This window comes from Lithohypha guttulata (genome assembly GCF_036872675.1).
Source record: "Lithohypha guttulata strain CCFEE 5908 chromosome Unknown scaffold_5, whole genome shotgun sequence".
Classification (NCBI taxonomy): Eukaryota; Fungi; Ascomycota; class Eurotiomycetes; order Chaetothyriales; family Trichomeriaceae; genus Lithohypha; species Lithohypha guttulata.
The window spans coordinates 2,295,101-2,314,669 of record NW_027042754.1 but is presented as its reverse complement, the minus strand read 5'-3'; the positions used below and the strand labels follow the sequence as shown (position 1 = coordinate 2,314,669).

General features: G+C 49.2%; 8 protein-coding genes and 1 non-coding gene across 9 annotated transcripts; 5 read left to right on the top strand and 4 right to left on the bottom strand.

The window, feature by feature from the left end:
- Positions 1-137: 137 nt before the first annotated feature.
- On the bottom strand, positions 138-1,952 carry LTR64_007329 (uncharacterized protein; the record flags this gene model as incomplete). The annotated part of the gene is made up of 2 exons (XM_064901650.1): positions 138-1,242; positions 1,312-1,952. The coding sequence occupies 2 exons, from the start codon at positions 1,950-1,952 to the stop codon at positions 138-140; spliced, it is 1,746 nt and encodes a 581-aa protein (XP_064752726.1).
- Positions 1,953-3,706: 1,754 nt separating this feature from the next.
- On the top strand, positions 3,707-5,383 carry LTR64_007328 (uncharacterized protein; the record flags this gene model as incomplete). The annotated part of the gene is made up of 1 exon (XM_064901649.1): positions 3,707-5,383. The coding sequence occupies one exon, from the start codon at positions 3,707-3,709 to the stop codon at positions 5,381-5,383; it is 1,677 nt and encodes a 558-aa protein (XP_064752725.1).
- A 245-nt stretch (positions 5,384-5,628) lies between these two features.
- Positions 5,629-7,665, top strand: LTR64_007327 (uncharacterized protein; the record flags this gene model as incomplete). The annotated part of the gene is made up of 2 exons (XM_064901648.1): positions 5,629-7,281; positions 7,333-7,665. The coding sequence occupies 2 exons, from the start codon at positions 5,629-5,631 to the stop codon at positions 7,663-7,665; spliced, it is 1,986 nt and encodes a 661-aa protein (XP_064752724.1).
- A 161-nt stretch (positions 7,666-7,826) lies between these two features.
- Positions 7,827-8,438, bottom strand: LTR64_007326 (uncharacterized protein; the record flags this gene model as incomplete). Its single annotated transcript, XM_064901647.1, has 1 exon — positions 7,827-8,438. One exon carries the CDS (start codon positions 8,436-8,438, stop codon positions 7,827-7,829), a length of 612 nt encoding a protein of 203 aa, XP_064752723.1.
- Positions 8,439-9,937: 1,499 nt separating this feature from the next.
- Positions 9,938-10,048, top strand: LTR64_007325. The gene has a single exon. It is a non-coding gene; the product is annotated as a tRNA-Ala (tRNA).
- A 624-nt stretch (positions 10,049-10,672) lies between these two features.
- On the bottom strand, positions 10,673-12,535 carry LTR64_007324 (uncharacterized protein; the record flags this gene model as incomplete). Its single annotated transcript, XM_064901646.1, has 1 exon — positions 10,673-12,535. One exon carries the CDS (start codon positions 12,533-12,535, stop codon positions 10,673-10,675), a length of 1,863 nt encoding a protein of 620 aa, XP_064752722.1.
- A 208-nt stretch (positions 12,536-12,743) lies between these two features.
- Positions 12,744-14,071, top strand: CYC2 (mitochondrial peripheral inner membrane protein; the record flags this gene model as incomplete). Its single annotated transcript, XM_064901645.1, has 2 exons — positions 12,744-12,783; positions 12,951-14,071. 2 exons carry the CDS (start codon positions 12,744-12,746, stop codon positions 14,069-14,071), a joined length of 1,161 nt encoding a protein of 386 aa, XP_064752721.1.
- A 910-nt stretch (positions 14,072-14,981) lies between these two features.
- LTR64_007322 (uncharacterized protein) lies at positions 14,982-17,267 on the bottom strand (the record flags this gene model as incomplete). Its single annotated transcript, XM_064901644.1, has 1 exon — positions 14,982-17,267. The coding sequence occupies one exon, from the start codon at positions 17,265-17,267 to the stop codon at positions 14,982-14,984; it is 2,286 nt and encodes a 761-aa protein (XP_064752720.1).
- Positions 17,268-18,312: 1,045 nt separating this feature from the next.
- Positions 18,313-18,952, top strand: LTR64_007321 (uncharacterized protein; the record flags this gene model as incomplete). Its single annotated transcript, XM_064901643.1, has 2 exons — positions 18,313-18,718; positions 18,771-18,952. 2 exons carry the CDS (start codon positions 18,313-18,315, stop codon positions 18,950-18,952), a joined length of 588 nt encoding a protein of 195 aa, XP_064752719.1.
- Between the last annotated feature and the right edge of the window lie 617 nt (positions 18,953-19,569).

Here is a 19,569-nt window from a genome sequence, read left to right as displayed (position 1 = left end):
GATCAACTCGCCAGCGGTCCTGACAACTTGAAATCCATCTGCGATTCTAAAACACTCGTACTCAGACAATACACTACTATCTGCTTAATTCACGATCGCCATGCTTTTCACTTATTCCAGCAATCTCGCAAAAACAGCTAGCCATGATTTTGAGCGACTCGCTTCGCCTCTTGCGCGCCTGGCAATCCTAGTAGCATTGCTGGCGCATCCATTCTCTCCATAAAGACTTCCCACATTCTCAATCCTGCTTCACCAGCCTCCTCTTCCTCTTGCATCGCGTTGTCGAGGTCCTCCCAAGTTTTGATCGAGTATGTCTGGGTAGGTTCTGCTGCGCCAAACAGCGATGGAGCCTGCAGATACCGCCATCGCGCAACATTGTTGTATGCCTTATTCCAACCATGTATACATCTCTCGATTGTGTAGCCATCGTTGTTTATGAGGATGATGAGGATGTTGAGGTTTTCTCGAACCATTGTGCTTATCTCCTGAACTGTCATTTGGAAACTTCCATCGCCGATTAAGAGTATAGTTCGTGGTGGTTGTTGCCGTCTTACCGGATCTTGTGGCCATTTGCCTTCTCTGTGCATCTCGCGTTGGGCTACCGCTGCTCCTTGCGCTGCTGGAAGCATATATCCGATTGAGAGCCATGTTACTGGTTTGAAAAGATGAGTGTGTTGAGGTAGCTTAAACTCGCGAGCACCATAGCCTGGTGTACCAGTCTCGGCAAGAATGATGTCGCCAGATCTCAACAGAGGATTGAGCTTGCGATAGAAATCAGCTTGCGTAAGCGCGGCATGACCATCCAGAGTGGGCATCTGAGTATCACCTTTAGCTTTAGGTGGCTTAGTACAGTGTGGCACTCTGGATTTGTCGAGCTTTTCCAGCAGCAATGATAAAAAGTCTCTGGCTGGTAGATCCTGAAACAACTGTTCGTTTGCCTCGACTGAATTTGACTTGACATATAGCGTGATCGCCGGATCTGGTCTGCTCGATCCGGCATAACTATTCGTGGTGCTGAGATGTGGACCAAAGCATAACGTCAAGTCGCAGCTCTGTACGAAATTACGATCATCCTCATCAGCGGCGGAACTGCCTCTCCAGATGCCATGGAAATTTGGTAGGCCTTCATTGATCAAGCTCTTCGCGAAGGCACTTGTGTATGTTGGCCAATTTGTAAGTTTGATGAAGTCCTGGACGCTCTTCGTGATACCATAGGCTTTGCATTCTCCGTCAACCAAGATCCTGGTACGTGTCAGTTAGTCATTCTGTTCAGGTGTGAGTTGGTGGTATTGCTGGTGCAAGATCACCTACATAGGCTGTTTGCTGCTGTAAATGCGGTCTAAGGTATACTCAACGGCACGCTCCTGATCATTTGAGGGTATATATTCTGGTATCATCAACACGGACTCGAGTCGATCTGCTGCAACAGCTACTGAAACCATATCTGCCGGAATCTGAATGTAAACTGGTCGGCTGTGTATCAAGCATTGCTGAATTATTCGGTCGATCATTTCAGGACAGGTACGAGGGTCTCGAAGACTTGCTTGGGCAATGGTGATCTGTTCAGCCATAAGCGCGAAACGTTCATAGGCTCCATCGTTGAAGGTATGATGAATCAGTGCCCTCGAGTCTTGGAGCTTCCTTGCAGGTGTACCGACGATGTGAACAACTGGTGCCTTTTCGGCGTAGGATCCCGCGATAGCATTTGCTGCAGAGAGCTCACCGACTCCGAACGTGGTGATCAGAGCTCCAAGTCCCTTGATGCGAGCATAACCGTCTGCTGCATAGCCAGCATTGAGTTCGTTGCAATTACCGATCCATTGTATCTTATTCGGCTCAACATAATCTAGTAGTGTTAGGTTGTAATCGCCTGGCACTCCATGAATGGAACCAACACCAAGCTGACGAAGCCGACTGAACAGATAGTCAGCGAGTTTGACCGTGGAAGGCATGACTCGCCAATCATACATGTACTCTTTAAGAAGGTAGATAATATGCTATTTAGAGTAGTGAAGGCGATCTGTCCAGTCTAAGCATTAATCTTCGTCGACATACACGAGGTCAGAACAGAAAGAGGTCAGCATCAAACTCGCCTAATAGGTAGTGCAGAAACACAGCAGGCCATTGTCTTGTAATCGATAGTCAAATGCTGTGCTAGGTGGTCGCAGATAGGCATTCATGTAATAAGGCGCGTCCAAGGACTTTGGAGTAGCAACGACCAAGACTACCCCACTTTGATTGCGTTACATGAGTAGCAAGCAAGGGCGTGGTAGTAAATGGAAAGTACGGAGTCTCAATTTACCTATGGTCAAGGCTGAACAATGGGCTAGACTAGAGGGTTTAATCGATATTTGTGCAGCTGTCTGTGCATGCTCTGTACATTGTCAAGACGATCTCGTGGCAGGCATCACCAGAAGCGTTCGTAATTGCAGGCCGATGTCACGTATACAAGTACTTCTTAGTACACGAGGGTATTGTATTGAATGTGGCGAGATGAATCAAGCACTACTAGAAGATGCTGGTATCAGATAAGCGGCTACTACAGTACTGAGACGCGTCGCGTTGCCTTCTTCTCAAAACGCGCTAGCACGAAGATTGCTGGTATTCAGTGAACTCAAGTGACCTCCAATCGTTCTGCAGATCGTGATCTTGTTCGTTATAGCTCGAAGTGCAGCTGCAGTTTATCGGATCGTAGACTTTCCCAGAAGTATGTAGGTGTGTAGGTCGTTACAGTAGGGCGGCAACAGGCGCAAGTTGTGTCTCGGTCGATGCGGTTGCTATTGCAACTTCAACTCGAAGTAGCAAGTCCAAGCAGTACGGAATAGTAACTCGAGCCGACAAAGATATTTGATCCAATGCTGCGATATAGGATGATGTCTGCGATCCTACACGATCGTTGTGAAGGCTCGTCCCATAGCCACGTCCACAGCTGATGCAGTGGAAGTTTACACGAGCACAGAAACTGAGCTAACATTGGAACGTAGTTCATGACCGTCCGTCTCCAATACTGTCTGAAGAGATCATCGCTATACTAGTATGATACTATGCTTTCAGTCCGAGCTTGAGAGTGCCTCGAACAGCTGTCTGGACATGGATGTTGAACAAGCTCATTAAGCTCTGCCAAGAAAGCTAAGATTCTCTCCCCGTACGTTTTGGGGTGCTTACTCAACGAATATATTTGACCTCTTCCTGCGAACACGATGAGTACATACAAGCGCTTTCCACAGTCTTGTGGTCGGACTAACCAAGATCTTCGGTTCAGTTCTGAGGAAGCTGATTTCCACGCTCATCAACAGTGTTGTTGTTTGCACTCGAGAACATAGAAGATGGCGAGGACAATCTGTCTCGCACGATAGTGCACCAATGTTTAGCATTCCCCTCAGCCACTTTATTTCTGTTCAGCAAGCGAAACCTTCTTCTGACCGGCTTGTTGTGCGTACCCACATACACAGGATTCCTCCACCATTTGTTCGTGGACCAGTTCCCACCCATCCGTATCTGACTGAAGCGCACTCGTTTTGCATCATCCCTCCAGCTGCGCCATCAGTACAACAACTGAGGCCCTGCAACATTCAGCTACGGCTGGGTTGAACACATCTGTGTTTCCACTACCTCAGTCGCTACTATACTTGGGCGATGCAGTCACTAACAAAGCAGTGACCTCTACCCCAGCGACAGCCCTGCACCAACCTCATCGTTGTTCACTATGGGTTTACCACAGTGTAACACCACACTGGAGGACGCCAGACTCGACGAAACTCCATTGTTCAACACCCACAACTTCACCTTCCATCAACTCATCCTCGTTATCTCAGCAGCATGCGGCTTAATAGCCATTATCGTCTCTCTTTTCCTCATGTTCATGCATGCGACGCATTATAGCCGACCAACGGAGCAGCGACACATCATCCGTATCCTATTCATGGTGCCGGTATACGCCCTAGTCTCTTTCCTCTCGATCTGGTTTTACTACCACTCTGTTTACTACGAGGTCCTACGAGATTGTTACGAAGCCTTCGCAATTGCCTCCTTCTTCAGCTTGATGTGCGCGTACTTGGCAGATGATCTGCACCATCAAAAAGAGTACTTTAGGAAGATCAAACCGAAGCCATGGATCTGGCCAATGAAGTGGTTTCAGAAATGCTGTGGAGGAGACAGAGGCTGTCTGAGAACACCTAGGAGTGGCCTTACGTGGTTCAATGTGATTTGGGTGGCAGTATTTCAATATTGCTTCATTCGGGTCAGCATGACTATTACAGCAGTGGTCACCCAGTACTTTGACCGATACTGTCTTGAGTCGCTTAATCCAGCCTTTGCGCATGTCTGGGTGATGGTGATCGAAGCCGTGGCCGTTACGATCACTATGTATTGTATCATCCAATTCTACGTTCAGATACGGGAGGATGTTGCTCAGCATAAGCCCATATTGAAGGTTTTGGCCATCAAGCTCGTCATCTTTTTGAGTTTCTGGCAGACCATTATTATCTCCTTCCTTACCAGTTCAGGCGCGATCGAGGCTAGCAACAAGATTGAAACTCCTGACATCAAGGTAGGAATTCCTTCTCTGTTGCTCTGTATCGAGATGGCCCTCTTTGCTATCTTCCACCTTTGGTCTTTCTCATACAGACCATACGTGATTGGTTCGAAGCAATATCAAGCCGTCTACGGCCACCTGGACTCAACTGCGCAAGCTCGTTATCGAGGAGGGCCACTTGGGATGAAAGCAATCCTGGAGTGCTTCAATCCATGGGACTTGATCAAGGCGACCGGTCGCTCCGCGAAATGGCTGTTTGTCGGTCGAGCTCGCCGAATGGAGGATGCTAGTTACACCTCAGTCAACGCACAAGGTACCGATGTACAAAAGATGAATGACCTTGACAATGGCACCACAGCATATGGTGGAGCAGGCGCCACGATGCTCACAAAAAAACCAGTTCGTGCAGAAGAAGGATCAGGGCTGTTGGCCCGGGCCCAGCAGCCTGCCGGACTTGCACCACGTGCTACTCACGAAAGCGATGGTTCTGGAAGTAGTCCATGGACTGACGTAGAAGCAAAGGAGTATTTCCAGGACCAAGAAATGCAGAAGAAAACTGGATCGCAACGTGCTGATTTCCAGACTGCCAACACAAACCCATATGACACAAGGTATACAGGAAAAGACGCCTATGGTCCAAGGAGCTCATCGCTGCAGCCCCCCAGGCTTCAAGAGACCGGGATCTCGAGGCCAGCGGGTACTGCACCAGGTGGAGGACAGCCCCTTCAGCAGCATCTGCCAATGGTAACGAGACGTGATATTGAAGACATGCAGCACAATCGGCAAGGACAGGCGCCTTATCCGAGAAGTGTAGCAAGCATCGGTGTCGCGGATCATCACCATCAATAAGAACCTCAAAGCCTAGTGCTGACTGCCTCGCTGTAAATAGTATATGAAGAATAATGACATCCTTGTGATACTGTAAATATCAATTTCCTTGGCCTCAAAAGTGTTGCAAAGAACGTGGGTGGGTGGGGCATCTTATTGGCTGATGTGACCATCGGCCGAATGCCGGCTTGAGCGACGACAATATGCATCTTGACTTCTTACGATCCTCTTTTGCTTTTGAAAGATATTCGCTGACAACACATACCATGTCCGCGAATAATGCTGCCAATGCGGCAGAACCTGTTCCAGATGGAAGTGGCAGTGGCGGGTCCATGTTGTTCACGATTGCTCGCAGCGTAGGCGTTTTCATATTCATCCAATTTGCTATGAAACAGTTTACAGGAGGAGGCAGCCAGAACGCAAGCACTGGCAATGGTACTGTTGTGCCCTCTAATGTTGGAAGTTTCGCAGACAGGCCAGAAATCACGACTATAATGAATTACAGCCATATCCCCCATAACCTCGCCCCAATCTGGGCAGACGATAGCGTCCTCGATGTTCGTGTACATATCAGCCCGTCTCCGCAGTTGCCGCCGCTCGCTTCCCTTCCCTCGGAGTCTTTAGTGCTCAGCGAGGACAGTTTCAAGATTGGAGATTCCAAATACAACAGGGAGTTTCAGACCACGATAGTTCTGCCAGCTGAGGTTCAGAACAATGGCAGTCTTTATGCGCACATCCTCGCTGGTCTTCACGGTAGCGAACTTGACCCGAACTCCAAGAGATACGATCCTGCCACTGCTGCGCACTATGTGAAACAGCTCAATCATTATCTTCCTAAGAAGAAGGTGCGCAAGGAAAGGAATTTGCTGGACAAGAATGAAGAGATGGAGGTAGAGCCAGAAGAACAGAAAGGACCCTCGGTCTCGTCATATTGGCACTCGAATTTCTCATTGGCTGTCATTCCTGGCACTGGCACGGTGAACTGGCGCTCAATGCACCCTGGACTAAGGAAGAATATCCTCGTTGAGCCAACAGGAGCGCGAGATGAGTCCGGCCAGAACGGCTGGTACTACCCCGTATTCTTTCTAAACACGTTCTGGCAGCTGCGCAGCCACATGACCGAGCTTAATGAAACTGTCAAGAGTGTTCCACTGAACATCAATTTCTACAACATGGCCAACTGGAAATACTCTATCATGGCATCGATGGACGAAGGCATGAAGCAACAGCAACAGGCTTCCGCATTTGGTACTCCCAACCCGAATCCAGCCGGTGGCGATGGAAGCGAATTTGAGAAGTTCAAGGAAATCCTGCTCGACTCAAACCCATGGTTGCTCGGCACGACTTTCGTGGTCAGTATCCTACACATGATCTTCGAGGCGTTGGCCTTCAAGAACGATATTTCCCATTGGCGCAAGAAGAAGGATAATATCGGCGCATCTGTCCGCACCATCATCAGTAATGTCTTCATGCAGCTGGTCATCTTCCTGTACTTGGTCGACAACAGCGATGGCACCAGCTGGATGATTCTGGCCAGCCAAGGGTTTGGTATCCTCGTTGAAGCATGGAAGATCACAAAGGTTGCGAAAGTGGTCATCAGCCCGCCTGCTCCTGGTTCGTGGTATAGCTTCATGCCATATGTTGTCAAGCTGGAGGACACACACGAGCTCTCCGAGACGGAAGAGAAGACAGAAGAGTACGACAAGGAAGCTTTCCGATACCTCGCTATCATTGCTGCGCCATTATTGCTCGCATATGCCATCTACAGCCTTGTCTATGAGAGCCACAAGTCGTGGTACAGTTACGTGATTGAGACTCTAGTCGGCTCGGTATACGCCTACGGCTTCTTAATGATGGTGCCGCAATTGTGGATCAACTATCGGCTGAAATCTGTCTCACATATGCCAGGTCGTGCATTAGTAAGTTGTTTTTGTCTAGTTACTCCTTGGCCTTCACTGACAAATTTCTAGGTCTACAAAACCCTCGGCACATTCATCGACGACCTATTCGCATTCACAATCCGAATGCCCATCCTTCATCGACTAGCCACCTTCCGAGACGACGTCATCTTCTTCGTCTGGCTCTACCAGAAGTGGGCATACAAGGTCGACTACACCAGAGTCAACGAGTTCGGTCAGGGTGGAGAGGACGACGCAAATGTCGACAAGACTAACGCCGGAAATGAAAAGACGGACGAGAAAGCCGTACAAGGGCAAGATCCGAAGATGAAGCCGGTCGCCGCTGCTGCCGCCACAGCGAGTGGAAGCGACAAGAAAGGAGGCAGCGCGAAGAAGAGGAAATAAGCTTCTAATCCTGTTGGATGGAGCACTGTCATGGCTCAGATGTACTAATTAAATACATAGTCTTTATCTGACATATCAAAAGTCTCATTCACACTGCCGTCAATATCCCAAGCAGCCAGTATTACACCTGTCCATACCTATCCTCCTACTTCTCATTCTCACTAATCATGTAAATCCACCTTTGGGAAATTCGGCTTCTCTCCAGGCCACTTCTTCTCAAAGTCCTTCAACAGTTTATTGTACTCCAGCCAAGCGACGTGCAGAATAGCTCCGGCTTCGTTGATCTTCTTGAGATCTCGTTGCTGCACTGCTTTCTTATCCCATTCCATTCCTCGTAGTTGATGTTCGATTGGTTCGTTGTCGGCACCACCTGCTGGTGGGCCTTTCCAGGGGATGATTGGGCCAGTACCCGAGACGACAATTTTATCTTCTGCTGAGTCTGGTGTTTCGTCTGGGAGGACTGGGCCAGGTTCCATGACGACGATTTTGTCGGCTGAGTGGGGCAGGTCGCTGGGGACGCTAAAGCCAGGGATGTTGCCGGTTGGGTTTGGTTTATGGGATGCATCATCTGCTGAGTATGGGATGGCTTCAAGCATGCGGAAGCTATCTGACGAGGCAGTCTTTTCGTCTCGTGTAGTCACGGTTGTATGGTCTGTTGACAGCGGGAAGCCGTTTGTGGCAGGTAGCACACCGTTGGCGAGGCTTGGTGGAATTGCTGCGGTCTGGGTGGTGGCTAGGAAGAGGCCTTTGACTGCAACAACGGAGGTCTTCATGTTGATGGTTACTGTTATCGTTTGGATTTGTCTTCGTAACTTCAATTGGTATGTTTGAGTACGAGGTTGTGTCGAGTGGGAGGATTTTTCTGTCGAGAATTGTGAGGAATATATAGCCAAACCACACGAGGATCTGTAAACGGCATCCACATCTGCCTGACGTGTAAATCTATCTACCTGTAAATATGCTCATTAACATACATGAAAGATCATATATTCGGTTAGTCGGGTGGAGCGCAGCAAAGGCTAGTCGAGTAGAGTACCATTCAAAAGTCCTTGACATGACCTCGTTTCACCATCGACCGTGCCTCGTGCTTCTTGCGATGGAGTATGCGAACTCGAAGTGCAACTTGAGACCGCAAAATCTGCTCTGATTCAGGTAACGCACGAGATAGCCTGACTATCTGAGAGCTAGCTTCGTAGGCCGTCCATTATCGTGAATTTTTTGCTCTATCGATCATCTCTCGTGCTCGTAACTTTCGGTCCTGTTCGTGCCGTGCTCTGTGACTTGTCAACTAATATCACGCTGTCTAGAATGACCCATGGTTGGTTCGCCGAAGTGAGAAGGGGGCGCGATTCCGAAATAGGTCGACCAACGTCCTAGGAATACCAGGCATCAGAGACGGCAGGTGCGTGTTGCCTTTGTTCGGGCAATAGATCTTGTTGTGCAGGAAGAGCTTGGGCGAGGACCCTCGAACTCGTGACATGTGAATGCCGAATATCATACCTGTCAAAACCTATTTGCTCGACCGACAGACTTCAACGCTCAGCCTGTGTACTGCTACGTAAATCAGTTGAACTCTGATTGTGCACCTTGATACTCGTTAGTAGTAAAATCCCTCATATTAAGTGTTAGCCTGTCACGAAGTGCAATCTCTATGACCGCGAGCAATGAGAACGAAACACTGCTTGTGGCCATCATAGATCGAAATTGTCAAACAAGCAGAATCAGTTCATCGTCTCGTGTTCACGAAGAACGACAGTGAAGGTTGTAGAGCTCGGTGCACGAAGCTGCAATAGTACCATTTGATGTCGCGTGTCGACCCCGTTTTGAGTGGAGCCTGCAAGAACTTTAGACCTTCACCAACGAGGGCGGAAACATACAATATACTCGTAGTATACTCGAGTAGAATAGTAACTACTCACCCAACATGAAGCTCATAGGGATGGCTTCCCAAGAGAGCATGAAGGACAGCGATACACGGAAATACCATCTCTTGGTTGTGCCGAATACTGGCCACTTGACGTTCTGGTCAGGGACCTCAAAACTTCAAAGCCACATCACAATAAAAGGGACCATCGACAATTCAGCCTGACCTCAATTCTCCTGATTCAGTGTCACAAATTCTAATCGTTTTCCTTTGGTGAGATTCGTTAACCTTTATCTCTCTCAACCTTCACTCCCACCTTCACTCACGCAGGTGTTCACCAAAAGTAAGTGAAACATAAGCACTAATCCACAAACCAATGCTGATGATTAGACAGTATCGTCGCTTATGGGGTCTGTAGCTCAGTGGTAGAGTGCTCCCTTCGCATCACATTGTCTACTTACTAAGAGGCTGCAAGTGTGAAGATGGGAGAAGTCGCCTGTTCGAACCAGGTCTGATCCAGCTTTTCTTTTTTGAGCGCAATACTGACAAGCTGTATGAGCGTTTGCCTCAACCTCGGAGCATATGGAGAAACTGGAATAATGTTATGCAGGAAGACAAAGCCAAATTGTCAGATAAGTTTGGAATGGGTAAGGAAGTCAGAAATATGTTCGTGGCGGCTCAATCACCTCGAATGTGTGACGAGAGGCTTGGTGATGTTCAAAGCACGACCTTCCCCAAAGCACATGGAGGTGTACCTGATGTAAGCAGACGCACGACCGATTTAGAAGAGCAGTTATTGCTGTTGAACCATTTCTGGAAGGCGTGATGGATTGGTTTCTTACGCCTGACAGCCACTAACCTATAGTCAAGATGACACATAGGAAGTACTGCATGAATGGTGCTTCAAACCCTTTGGCGTGCACGGATTGTCACACAAGCAAGCGGTGTGCTAAGTGTTGAGGTACAGCGACTGAGCTCTGTTGGCTAGACTTGACAGGGATGGTGCAAACCTGTCAGATGCCATATGGCCAACGTTACGCAGGCAGAGTAATCATAAGTAAGAGCATGAGGCCGTGTGCAGTATACAAGCTGACATATTTCTGTTGAAAATTGACGATAAAAATGCATTCCTTCTATGTCTTTTCAAGTCCTGCCCCAACGTCTCCAAAACTTCCAAGAACTGTCATCGTTTGTCCTTCTGACACCACCCCTTCCATCGCGACCAGCTACACGCCAAAGGTAGATCGGTATACCTGCGACCACGAAGGCAAGCACAACTGCCGCTTGTCCTGGCTCGTTCACAACCGCCCTCGACACCAAGAACAAACTGACACAGCAGAATATGACTGGGGTGGTAATCCAAGTTTTGTATGGTCTTTCCAAGTTTGGCTCTCTTATCCTCAAGACAATTAGGCCAAGCACAGTCAGGAAGTAGAAGCTGTAACCTGCACAGCCATAGAACGTGATTAGTGTTTTGAATTCGCCGATGACTATATAGACGCTCGTCAGGACGAGATTGAGTACCAGGGCTGCAAGAGGTGTGAGGAAGAGGGTGCCATCACTATCACCAAGAACGTTCTGACAAGCCTTGGTAAGAGGGGTTCTAGTTCGAAGTTTGTTGGGCACAAAACGTTGTGGCTCATTGGAGGAGCTGGAAAACCCAAGTTGGCCAAAAAGATCAGGTAGGTAACCTTCACGTCCAGCTACGTAGACCAGTCGGCCGGAAGTGAACGTCGTTGCATTCAGAGCACCGAAAGCTGACAATGAGACGACTACCGCCAGCAGTAGAGCTCCGATTGGACCAAAGACCTTGCTTCCAAACTGTACAGCAACCGCATTTGACTTGTTCATCTCCACGAAAGGTAGAACGAAGATGTAGGAGACGTTGGCTAGCAAGTAGCAGAGGATGACAGCAGGCATGGCAGTATGTAGCACTCTCGGCAAGTCCTTGGAAGGGTTCTTAAATTCGCCTGTGACATAGTTGGTATTATCCCAGCCATCAAAAGCCCAGAGACCTGCGTAGAGTGCTACAGCCCAATCTGAAATGTTGTCAGAAGTATGCTCGAACCAGCCTGTCGTCTTCCATTCCGTATTTGCACTTCCTTTGAAAGATAGTCCCGTGGCCGCAACGACAATACCGATGATAGTCACAGCAGCCAGAGCGACAAACTTGAAGAACATGAAACCATCGCCCACGCGGGCAGGCAACCGAGTAGACAGACAGTTGATGAATGTAACGATGAGAAGGGCGGCAAAAGCAGGAGCTTTGTTGATCCAAGGATTGATCTCTTCAACCTCAGCGCCTATAACTGCACGCACAATGTACTCGCCCAGGATAATGGCTATTATTGCAGCACTTCCAGGCTTCAAGACTAGAATGGCGGTCCAGGTGAAGAGGAAGCCAGTCATCTCTCCAAAAATCTTAGCTAGATATACTTGAGCTCCTCCATTGAGCGGAATCGCGCCTCCCAACTCAGCATAGGAGGCAGCGCCAGTCCATGCTAGCAAGCCAGAGATGGTCCATATCACCAGGGCAGCTCCTGGTGAACCAACATGCAGATTAACCTGAGACGGAGACGAGAAGATGCCAGAACCAATTATGAGTCCAATGACCAAGGACAGACCATTCAGATAGGTCAGGGTTTTGTGCTTCTCGAGATTTTCTATGGCGCCGCCTCGATCGAAGGTAGGTGTGGTAGGGGCACCTATAGCGGTATATCCGCCAGCGGTAGAGGAAAGAGGGAACAGGGCGGGCGTAAAATCGAAGGCGGAGGAGACAGAATAGGATCTGTTCAGACGGCCAGCTCGACCGGCTGCCAGGTTGTTGTTGTCTAGAGGATCGTCATTCGCGAAGGACAGTCGTCGTGACGATGGTGCACCAGAAACTGAAGACAACTCTGAGTCGGCATCCTCCCCATCGCTCTCAGCCAGTGATGCAAGTTCGAGAGAGTCTCGTCCTGGGACTGCTAGAGGCTTCTGCACTCTGGCGAACTCTAGGCGGGACATCGTTTAGTGCTGGTAAAGATGTGGGCAGTCGTGTCGCAACATCGTGAACCAAGTGGCCTCCAAGAGCGAAGGAAGTCAATCCGAACCTCCTTTTCGCGCTCAGAATACTGTTGATGGTTGTGAGATTGAGAGTGGAGTTCTGAATGTTCCTGCGCTTTGTTAGGCCATTTACTATGAAATACGGAGTATGCGTGCAGATCATCCAATTATGTCATCAAATGCGCTCTTCCAAAAGAGCCAATACTCGAGTATGCAAGCTTTAATCCGTGCTATTCTTCCTAAAGATCGATCCAGTCAAGGCACAATAGTGCACCCAGTACGGAACGAGGCCCAGGCCTGATGTTGAGAAGATGCAATGCGAAGCCAGCAATACACGCTCGATGGCGCCTTCCAACCAAGCACTTTTCCACGACAGTTAGAAGACTCTCTGCCTCGTCCCCAGCGACCTTTCAGAAATCAGCAGAACCGAAGAAATGGCATCTTTATCTAGCCATCGGTATAGTCGGTCTCTCAATCGGGTCATGGTATCGGACGTTCAGCTACGAGAGACCAGTAAAACACAGCGCATTCGTGGCATTTGAGCTTCTCGCCAAAGAGCCAGTCTCATCAACTGCTAGCATCTTTACTATAAAGCCCAAAGACAGCCTAGTTTTCGCCGACGAATATGCCAAAGCCTGGAAGATCGGCGTTTGGAACGTGTTGTTCAAGCAGCCTCAGATCCAGATTGTACGCGCCTATACACCTCTTCCCGCAGTGGAAGCCACAGATTCCCTCGTTGCAGAAAAAGACGAGCTTGAGACCCTTCGTTTTTTGATTCGCAGAGACGCACGCGGTGGAGAGATGTCAACTTATCTACACAGACTGCCAATCGGTTCAACCATTGAACTGAGAGGACCGAATATTGAATATCCTATTCCCGATACTGCAAAGAACGTCGTCTTTGTCGCTGGAGGAACGGGTATTGCACCCGCGATGCAGATAGCACACGCCATGTTCGACGGCTTGAGCGATAGACAAAAGAACGAAAAGACATTACACATCTTGTGGGGTAACAGAACACGTGAAGATTGCAAAGGTGGTGTTTCCGACAACGAAATTGTGCCGTCAAGAGCAACTGAAGCCGGCATATCTTCAGGGGTATGGAAACTTTTTGGTCCTCGTGCCGAAACCCAGTCAGAAACCAAGGTCGATGAACTAGAGCAAAATGCTATTGTCAAGCAACTACAAACATTGAAGACAGCACACAACGGTCGTATCAAGGTATTCTACTTTGTTGACGAAGAGAAGAGCTACATAACCTCAAACACCCTACGAGATGCCCTCGTCTCGAGTGGCTGGATGCCTGCTGTCCACAATTCAGAGACATCACTCGACCAGACCCACGTCGTTATCTCAGGACCACCTGGTTTCATCACCTATATTGCTGGCCCGAAAGTTTGGCATAATGGCGATGAGAAACAAGGCCCATTGGGTGGCCGACTAGCTCAGGTTCTGGGTAAAGGCAACCACGACGATGTGAAAGTCTGGAAGGTCTGAACAAGTAGCAAGACCTGACGACTCATGACTGACAATTTAACGAGAGATCGCAGCTTGAGTCAGTGTAGCAAGCTATACTATAAGGAACGACCCTACAGGCGGCACATTCCGTTCACAATACACGGCACGCATTAGATCTCAGAAAAGAGACTATGTTCTATGGGCCACCGATCGGTGTGACCCCTGGCCTGCTTGGATAGAAAATCTTCGGAATTCGTACTGGAAGGAAGTTTGTAGCACGATTTGTTGGCGAACAATATTCCACTACGTTTTCGCATTTAAGAGAAATTAGACTCGGAAGCCAGGACCTGGTTTGAGCAAGTATCGCCAACAAGCATTGCAACCAGAATTTCAAACTCCCTTTGATGCTCGCTCCAGAACTGATCTTCAGTCGAGATATTACACCAGTCCTCTGAGTCCGAGACGCTCCTGAGTATTCATCCAAAATGAGTGACATCTGGTCGGCGACAGATGGTAGAAAATGCAACATTCGCAAAACCTGCCTGACAACCCAATGAACATAATTGCAGAGAGCCTGTTGGATTTGATTGTCGCCCTCACTCTATCTGACCTGGCTTTGTTTGCGTGGACTTGTCTCCTGACGTTGCTCAACAATATTCAAGATGTCAAGTTGTTCAAATAGTAAAGGCGCATGGTCCACAAAGTACTACAGCGACAACAACGAACACAACTAGGATGGTTCTCCAGATACAGGTTGTGGTTCATCAAAAGCTCCATTGCTTCAGCAGGTACATAAATCGAATTGCTGCAACCAGGTCTTAATGATTTTTCCCAGTCTTATGCAGCGAATGTTTTCCTCTCCCCAAATACATCATAAAAGGCCGAATCGTCCACTCCCGTGAAGTAAATACATACACATCATAAATTCGTCAATCAACATGTACAACGCTCAGGCAATCTCACCTCTTTCTACACTTCTCGATATCTCGTACGTCAAGATGCTAAAATCACTGTACGTCAACATCAGCCTATATCTCCTGCTGATTTCACAAGCCTTCCACGCTTCCGTTTCCTCTAGCTGCGTCCAGGGTCTGGTCTCTGTCTTTGGTAAAGGTGGGGTCCTGTCCTTGTTCCGCCAGGCCTCGTGTTCTTGCGCAGTCGCTTTGTGCCGTAGGACTACGACTTTATTGTCGAATGATGTGCGTACACCGTCAATGTCGATGGGATGCTGGTCTGAGAAGCGTAGCCCGGAGCTGTCGCCAACTGTTGAGGACGATGAAGAGTCGCTGTCGGCGAAGGAGCGTGGCTTGGTACGTCCCTGGATCGGTGCGACTGCCATGCCGATCAATGTGCAGAATGTTGGTCTACGACCACTGCGTTCCTGACGTTTTGTTGGCAAGATACAGTCTACGCGGAATCCTAGGAGAAGGTCTGGCCGTCGAGTCAGAGCGCACACTGCTACGCGGCCGGTCTGTGTTGCGATGAGGATGACGCCTAGCTCTTTGATCACGTGGAGCATATTCAGGCGATCCATGTGTGAGAACTCCAAGCCTTGAACATGTGTGTGAGCATTATGTGGCATTAATTGTCGGAGGACGTTAGCTGAGAAAATGTGCGGAAACTTGGCTTTCGGGGAGCCAAGCAGGCGGATATGTGAATCTGAACAGTGGATCATAGCTATTTCAGGAGGAATGATATTGGGGTGCTGGATGGGGGTTGCTGCACGACGTATGACATTCTGCATTCTGAAGTTCCGTAGAGGTGAAGGTGATTGAGGCGAAGTGGATTCGATTGACGCTGTCTGGTCCTCGTCTAGGTCGGAGTCGTAGTCCTCAGATTCAGAGTCCGTCTCTATCTCGAACTCAATAGCTCTGTTGTATACTTCAACATCGCGCAGACCGACGTCATAGTCTGTGTCCGGAGGATCAAAGTCTGGGACAAGAGATGGCTCGACTGAAGATCGTACATCTTCCATTCCCTCAACGTCACTGGTGTCCTCTTCATCCTCATCCTCACCACCACTGTAATGGTAGACTTCGTTACGTTCAGGGGGGCTGTCAACATCTGTGGACTCGGCGTGTAGAGGGTGAAATTGACTATTTTCAGGCAGTCGTGTGGTCACAGATGTCAGATTGTAGCTCGGGCCAGACTCATGGTAGCCGTAGTACATAGGAGCCTTGTTCGCGCCAATAAATTCTTCATTCGTGGCAGCAGGTCGAAAACAATTGATGTCAAGGGCGGCAACGTTCCAGCCTGGGAATTGGTGATGCAACCAAGGTCTCACATTCATATCAGGAGTGCCAAAATACCAGGTACGAAAGCAGGCGACTTTCCATATCTGCCAGAGTTTCATTGCACCAGTGATATCCGTGCTTAATAGCCATGTACCCTCGGACTCATCGTTGGTATTGACAAAAGATATATTGGGTATATTATTCTCATGACCTGGAAAGCCTGCCAGCGAGATCTTGTAGTTCCGGTCTCTTCTTGGTTGTGTTCCACCACTATTCGAGGACCAATTTGTCCACTCGACACTGTCTGTGGTGTGAGTCTCGTCATCGCCACTGGACGATGAGCTAGCCACTTTAGAGTGAGAGGTCAGAGCGAAGGCGAAAACGGTCACTGTGGCTGATGTATCGGCGTCAATAGCCGGTTGTGCAGCATTAGGAACATTCGAGGACACGGCGATCATCCGGGCTTCTTTGTGTATGTCGAGACCCCAGGACGATTGTCGCACCCAGTAGGAAAAGAAGTGCCGTAGGCCTAAGATGTCAGAATTTGTCCCTCCTTCTCGTTGAGCCGATGCTCTATTGATTGCCGCAGCTACTGAGCTGGTATAGTATGCTATGACATTGCCTGAATCAGTTACCAGGGCCAATATCTCTTGAGACCCAAGATCGCCAACCATTAAATGATTGATACAGTGAGGCGAGACATTCTCCCTAGCAGAGCTCAAATATCCGTTAGCGTGTGGGTTTGCAAGCTCAGGTGCTATACGCAGGACCGGTTCTTTGCTCAGGGTTTGATATGGGAACTCGGGCTGGTAGACGGCAACCTTATCTGCTTGAGCAACAAAGAAGAGGTTATGGTACTGTGAAAGAGCCGTCAGGTTATTCCGCCATTTGACTAGTGGAGGGATATCTGTGTGACCGTCCTTCGTCAATCTTCGGACGCCATCTTCCAGACCGATCATCTCGACCTGGATAGGCTCATACTTTCGATTACTGATGTCCATGGTGTCTCAGAGGAATGGGACAACCGTGGCGAAGTGTGAGCATGGAGGGTGGATATTGAGGATGGATAGATCGTGTGTGATCAAGAGGGCTGAACGAGACGAGCAGCCTTGATAGCACCACGACTCTGACGAAGACAGAAGATTGAAAGTAGCGCCGTGAGTGGTGATCTCGACCAGAGGAATAGCGTACCTGGGCTAGCAAGTTGCGTCAAGTGGTGCTGCTGAAGTAGGCAGTTCCACACTGCTCCTTGTCTGCTGTAGAGGAGAAGATATCCTGTTTGGCGAGTTCGACCTGAGGCAGTGGGCTCTAACATCGGAAGCTTTTGCAATCGCGCATGTATAAGCAAATGCAGGCGAAGTCAACGGAAAGACGGCGTTGACAGGTTTGCCATATGCACGAGTTGCGAATAAGGAATTCCAAGCTGGATGGCGGCAGGGCATGGATGGAGCCGTTGTGTAACGACACCAACAGAGAGGTGCAATGCACCTGGACATGGAACCGATGTCAGTCTGGTAGGTGATATATCAGATCCGCCTGGCTCGCTCACCTTCCACTCGTTCCCTGAGCCCTGCACTTCAATCTTGACCGTTCAGAGAGTATGCCAAATCAGGGTTGACGCATGACTTCTGCCGGTGGTACCTTCCTTCGTAAACAAATATGGGCCAGGCGCCACGAGAATCAGATTAGACCTTCAAAGACCTCATGTTGAATACGCGGCAAGTACAGCCCAAACAACAATGTTCTTATTGCAGCTTCCGCACCACTGAAGAAAGGATGACGTGCCTGTGATAGGGCTTGGGAAAGGAACCCCAGTGGCTGCCCCACCTGGAGCCCGCTTATGGTTCCCCATTAATGGGCATCGGCTTTTTGCGCTGCACAGATCTGCATGCACCAACACGGCCTAACAACATCTTCCTGATTTATTCGCTACATCTTCGATACAAGGAATCTGGCCTGACTACTGCACGCCACTTGTGCTGTGTACCATTGACAACCACAGGTTGTATTCTACCTCGCGTACGCATGTCCTAGCGCAGATGCGACATGGATCTCCTTGCGACTGTGAGGAAGGAGGGATCGCGTGGTGGTCAGGGAGATTTCAAGTGGTCAGATATACAAAATTCTACTCGACGAGAACACTATTTGGGCCACTCGTTAATGGCTCCAGTGGGCCGTTGGTCAAAGGGTCGTGATCTCAACTGGTATGCAAAAGCAGACAAAGATGGTGAAGATGGAGAAGACCCTGCTCAGAAGGGCGAAAGAGAACGAAAAGAGGAGATACAACGCATCAAGCAGGCTGAAGAGGATGCTATAGCACGTGCTCTTGGATTACCTGTACCAGACCGGAGCAACGCCAACCTGGAACCTGTCTCCGAAAAGCGGGAGGCCGACAAGGTTCAGATGCAAGCTGCACCCATTGACCAGACCTCTCGTGGCGATGATGCTGAGCGTCAGGACAAGGAATTGCAATATGCACTGAAAGAGTACAAACGTCGACATAGTGACCGAGAACATCAAAGAGACGACCGAGAAAGACGACATCACAGGTCTGACCGGGACCATTATAGTCGACGACATCGTGATAGGTCCCGTGACCGAAAAAGAGGACGATCTCGTGATACACACCGAAATCGATCCCAGGAGCGTCGCCACGACCATCGCCCTAGGTCAAGAAGTCCTGTGAGCAGAAGGGAACGACGACACAGACATCGTTCGAGATCACGGTCATAATCGCATCATTGACCTACCTCATGCATCTAGCGAGGAAGGAAACATTCTTGAGCACATTGGTGCTGCGCGTAGCCGTTCTGCTTGTCTAGCAAAACGTTCTGAAGCATCCTTGCTGATATCACTGCCACGTCCCACGATCAAACCTGTTGTCGATGACATATTCCTATGTGGCCTGGCCTGTATCAAATAGCGCTATTACAGCTGCTAACCTTTCGACATACCTTTGAGCACTGGAGACAAGATCCGCATTACGCTGCGTCCAGGCCCAGAATGCAGACAAGGGCAAAGCTTCCTTCCGGTAGCGCTGACTGGCCCGCCTCACTTCGTAAATCGGCTCCAACACTTTCAACAGCCCAAACGCCCATCCAGCTAACGAAACGGGACACCTTCCATAGAGCTCGAATGTTGCTCACTTTAAAGGTATTTCCGTGCGACTAGGCAGTGGCAGTCAAGGTCGAAGAACTCTTGCTGTGGAGCTCGTCGTTCGGGTTCCTAAAGGCACCACTGTATTGGTCTGGACTGCACTCGTATACATGAGCTCGCCAATCGAGATATCTATGTGCGGAAGCG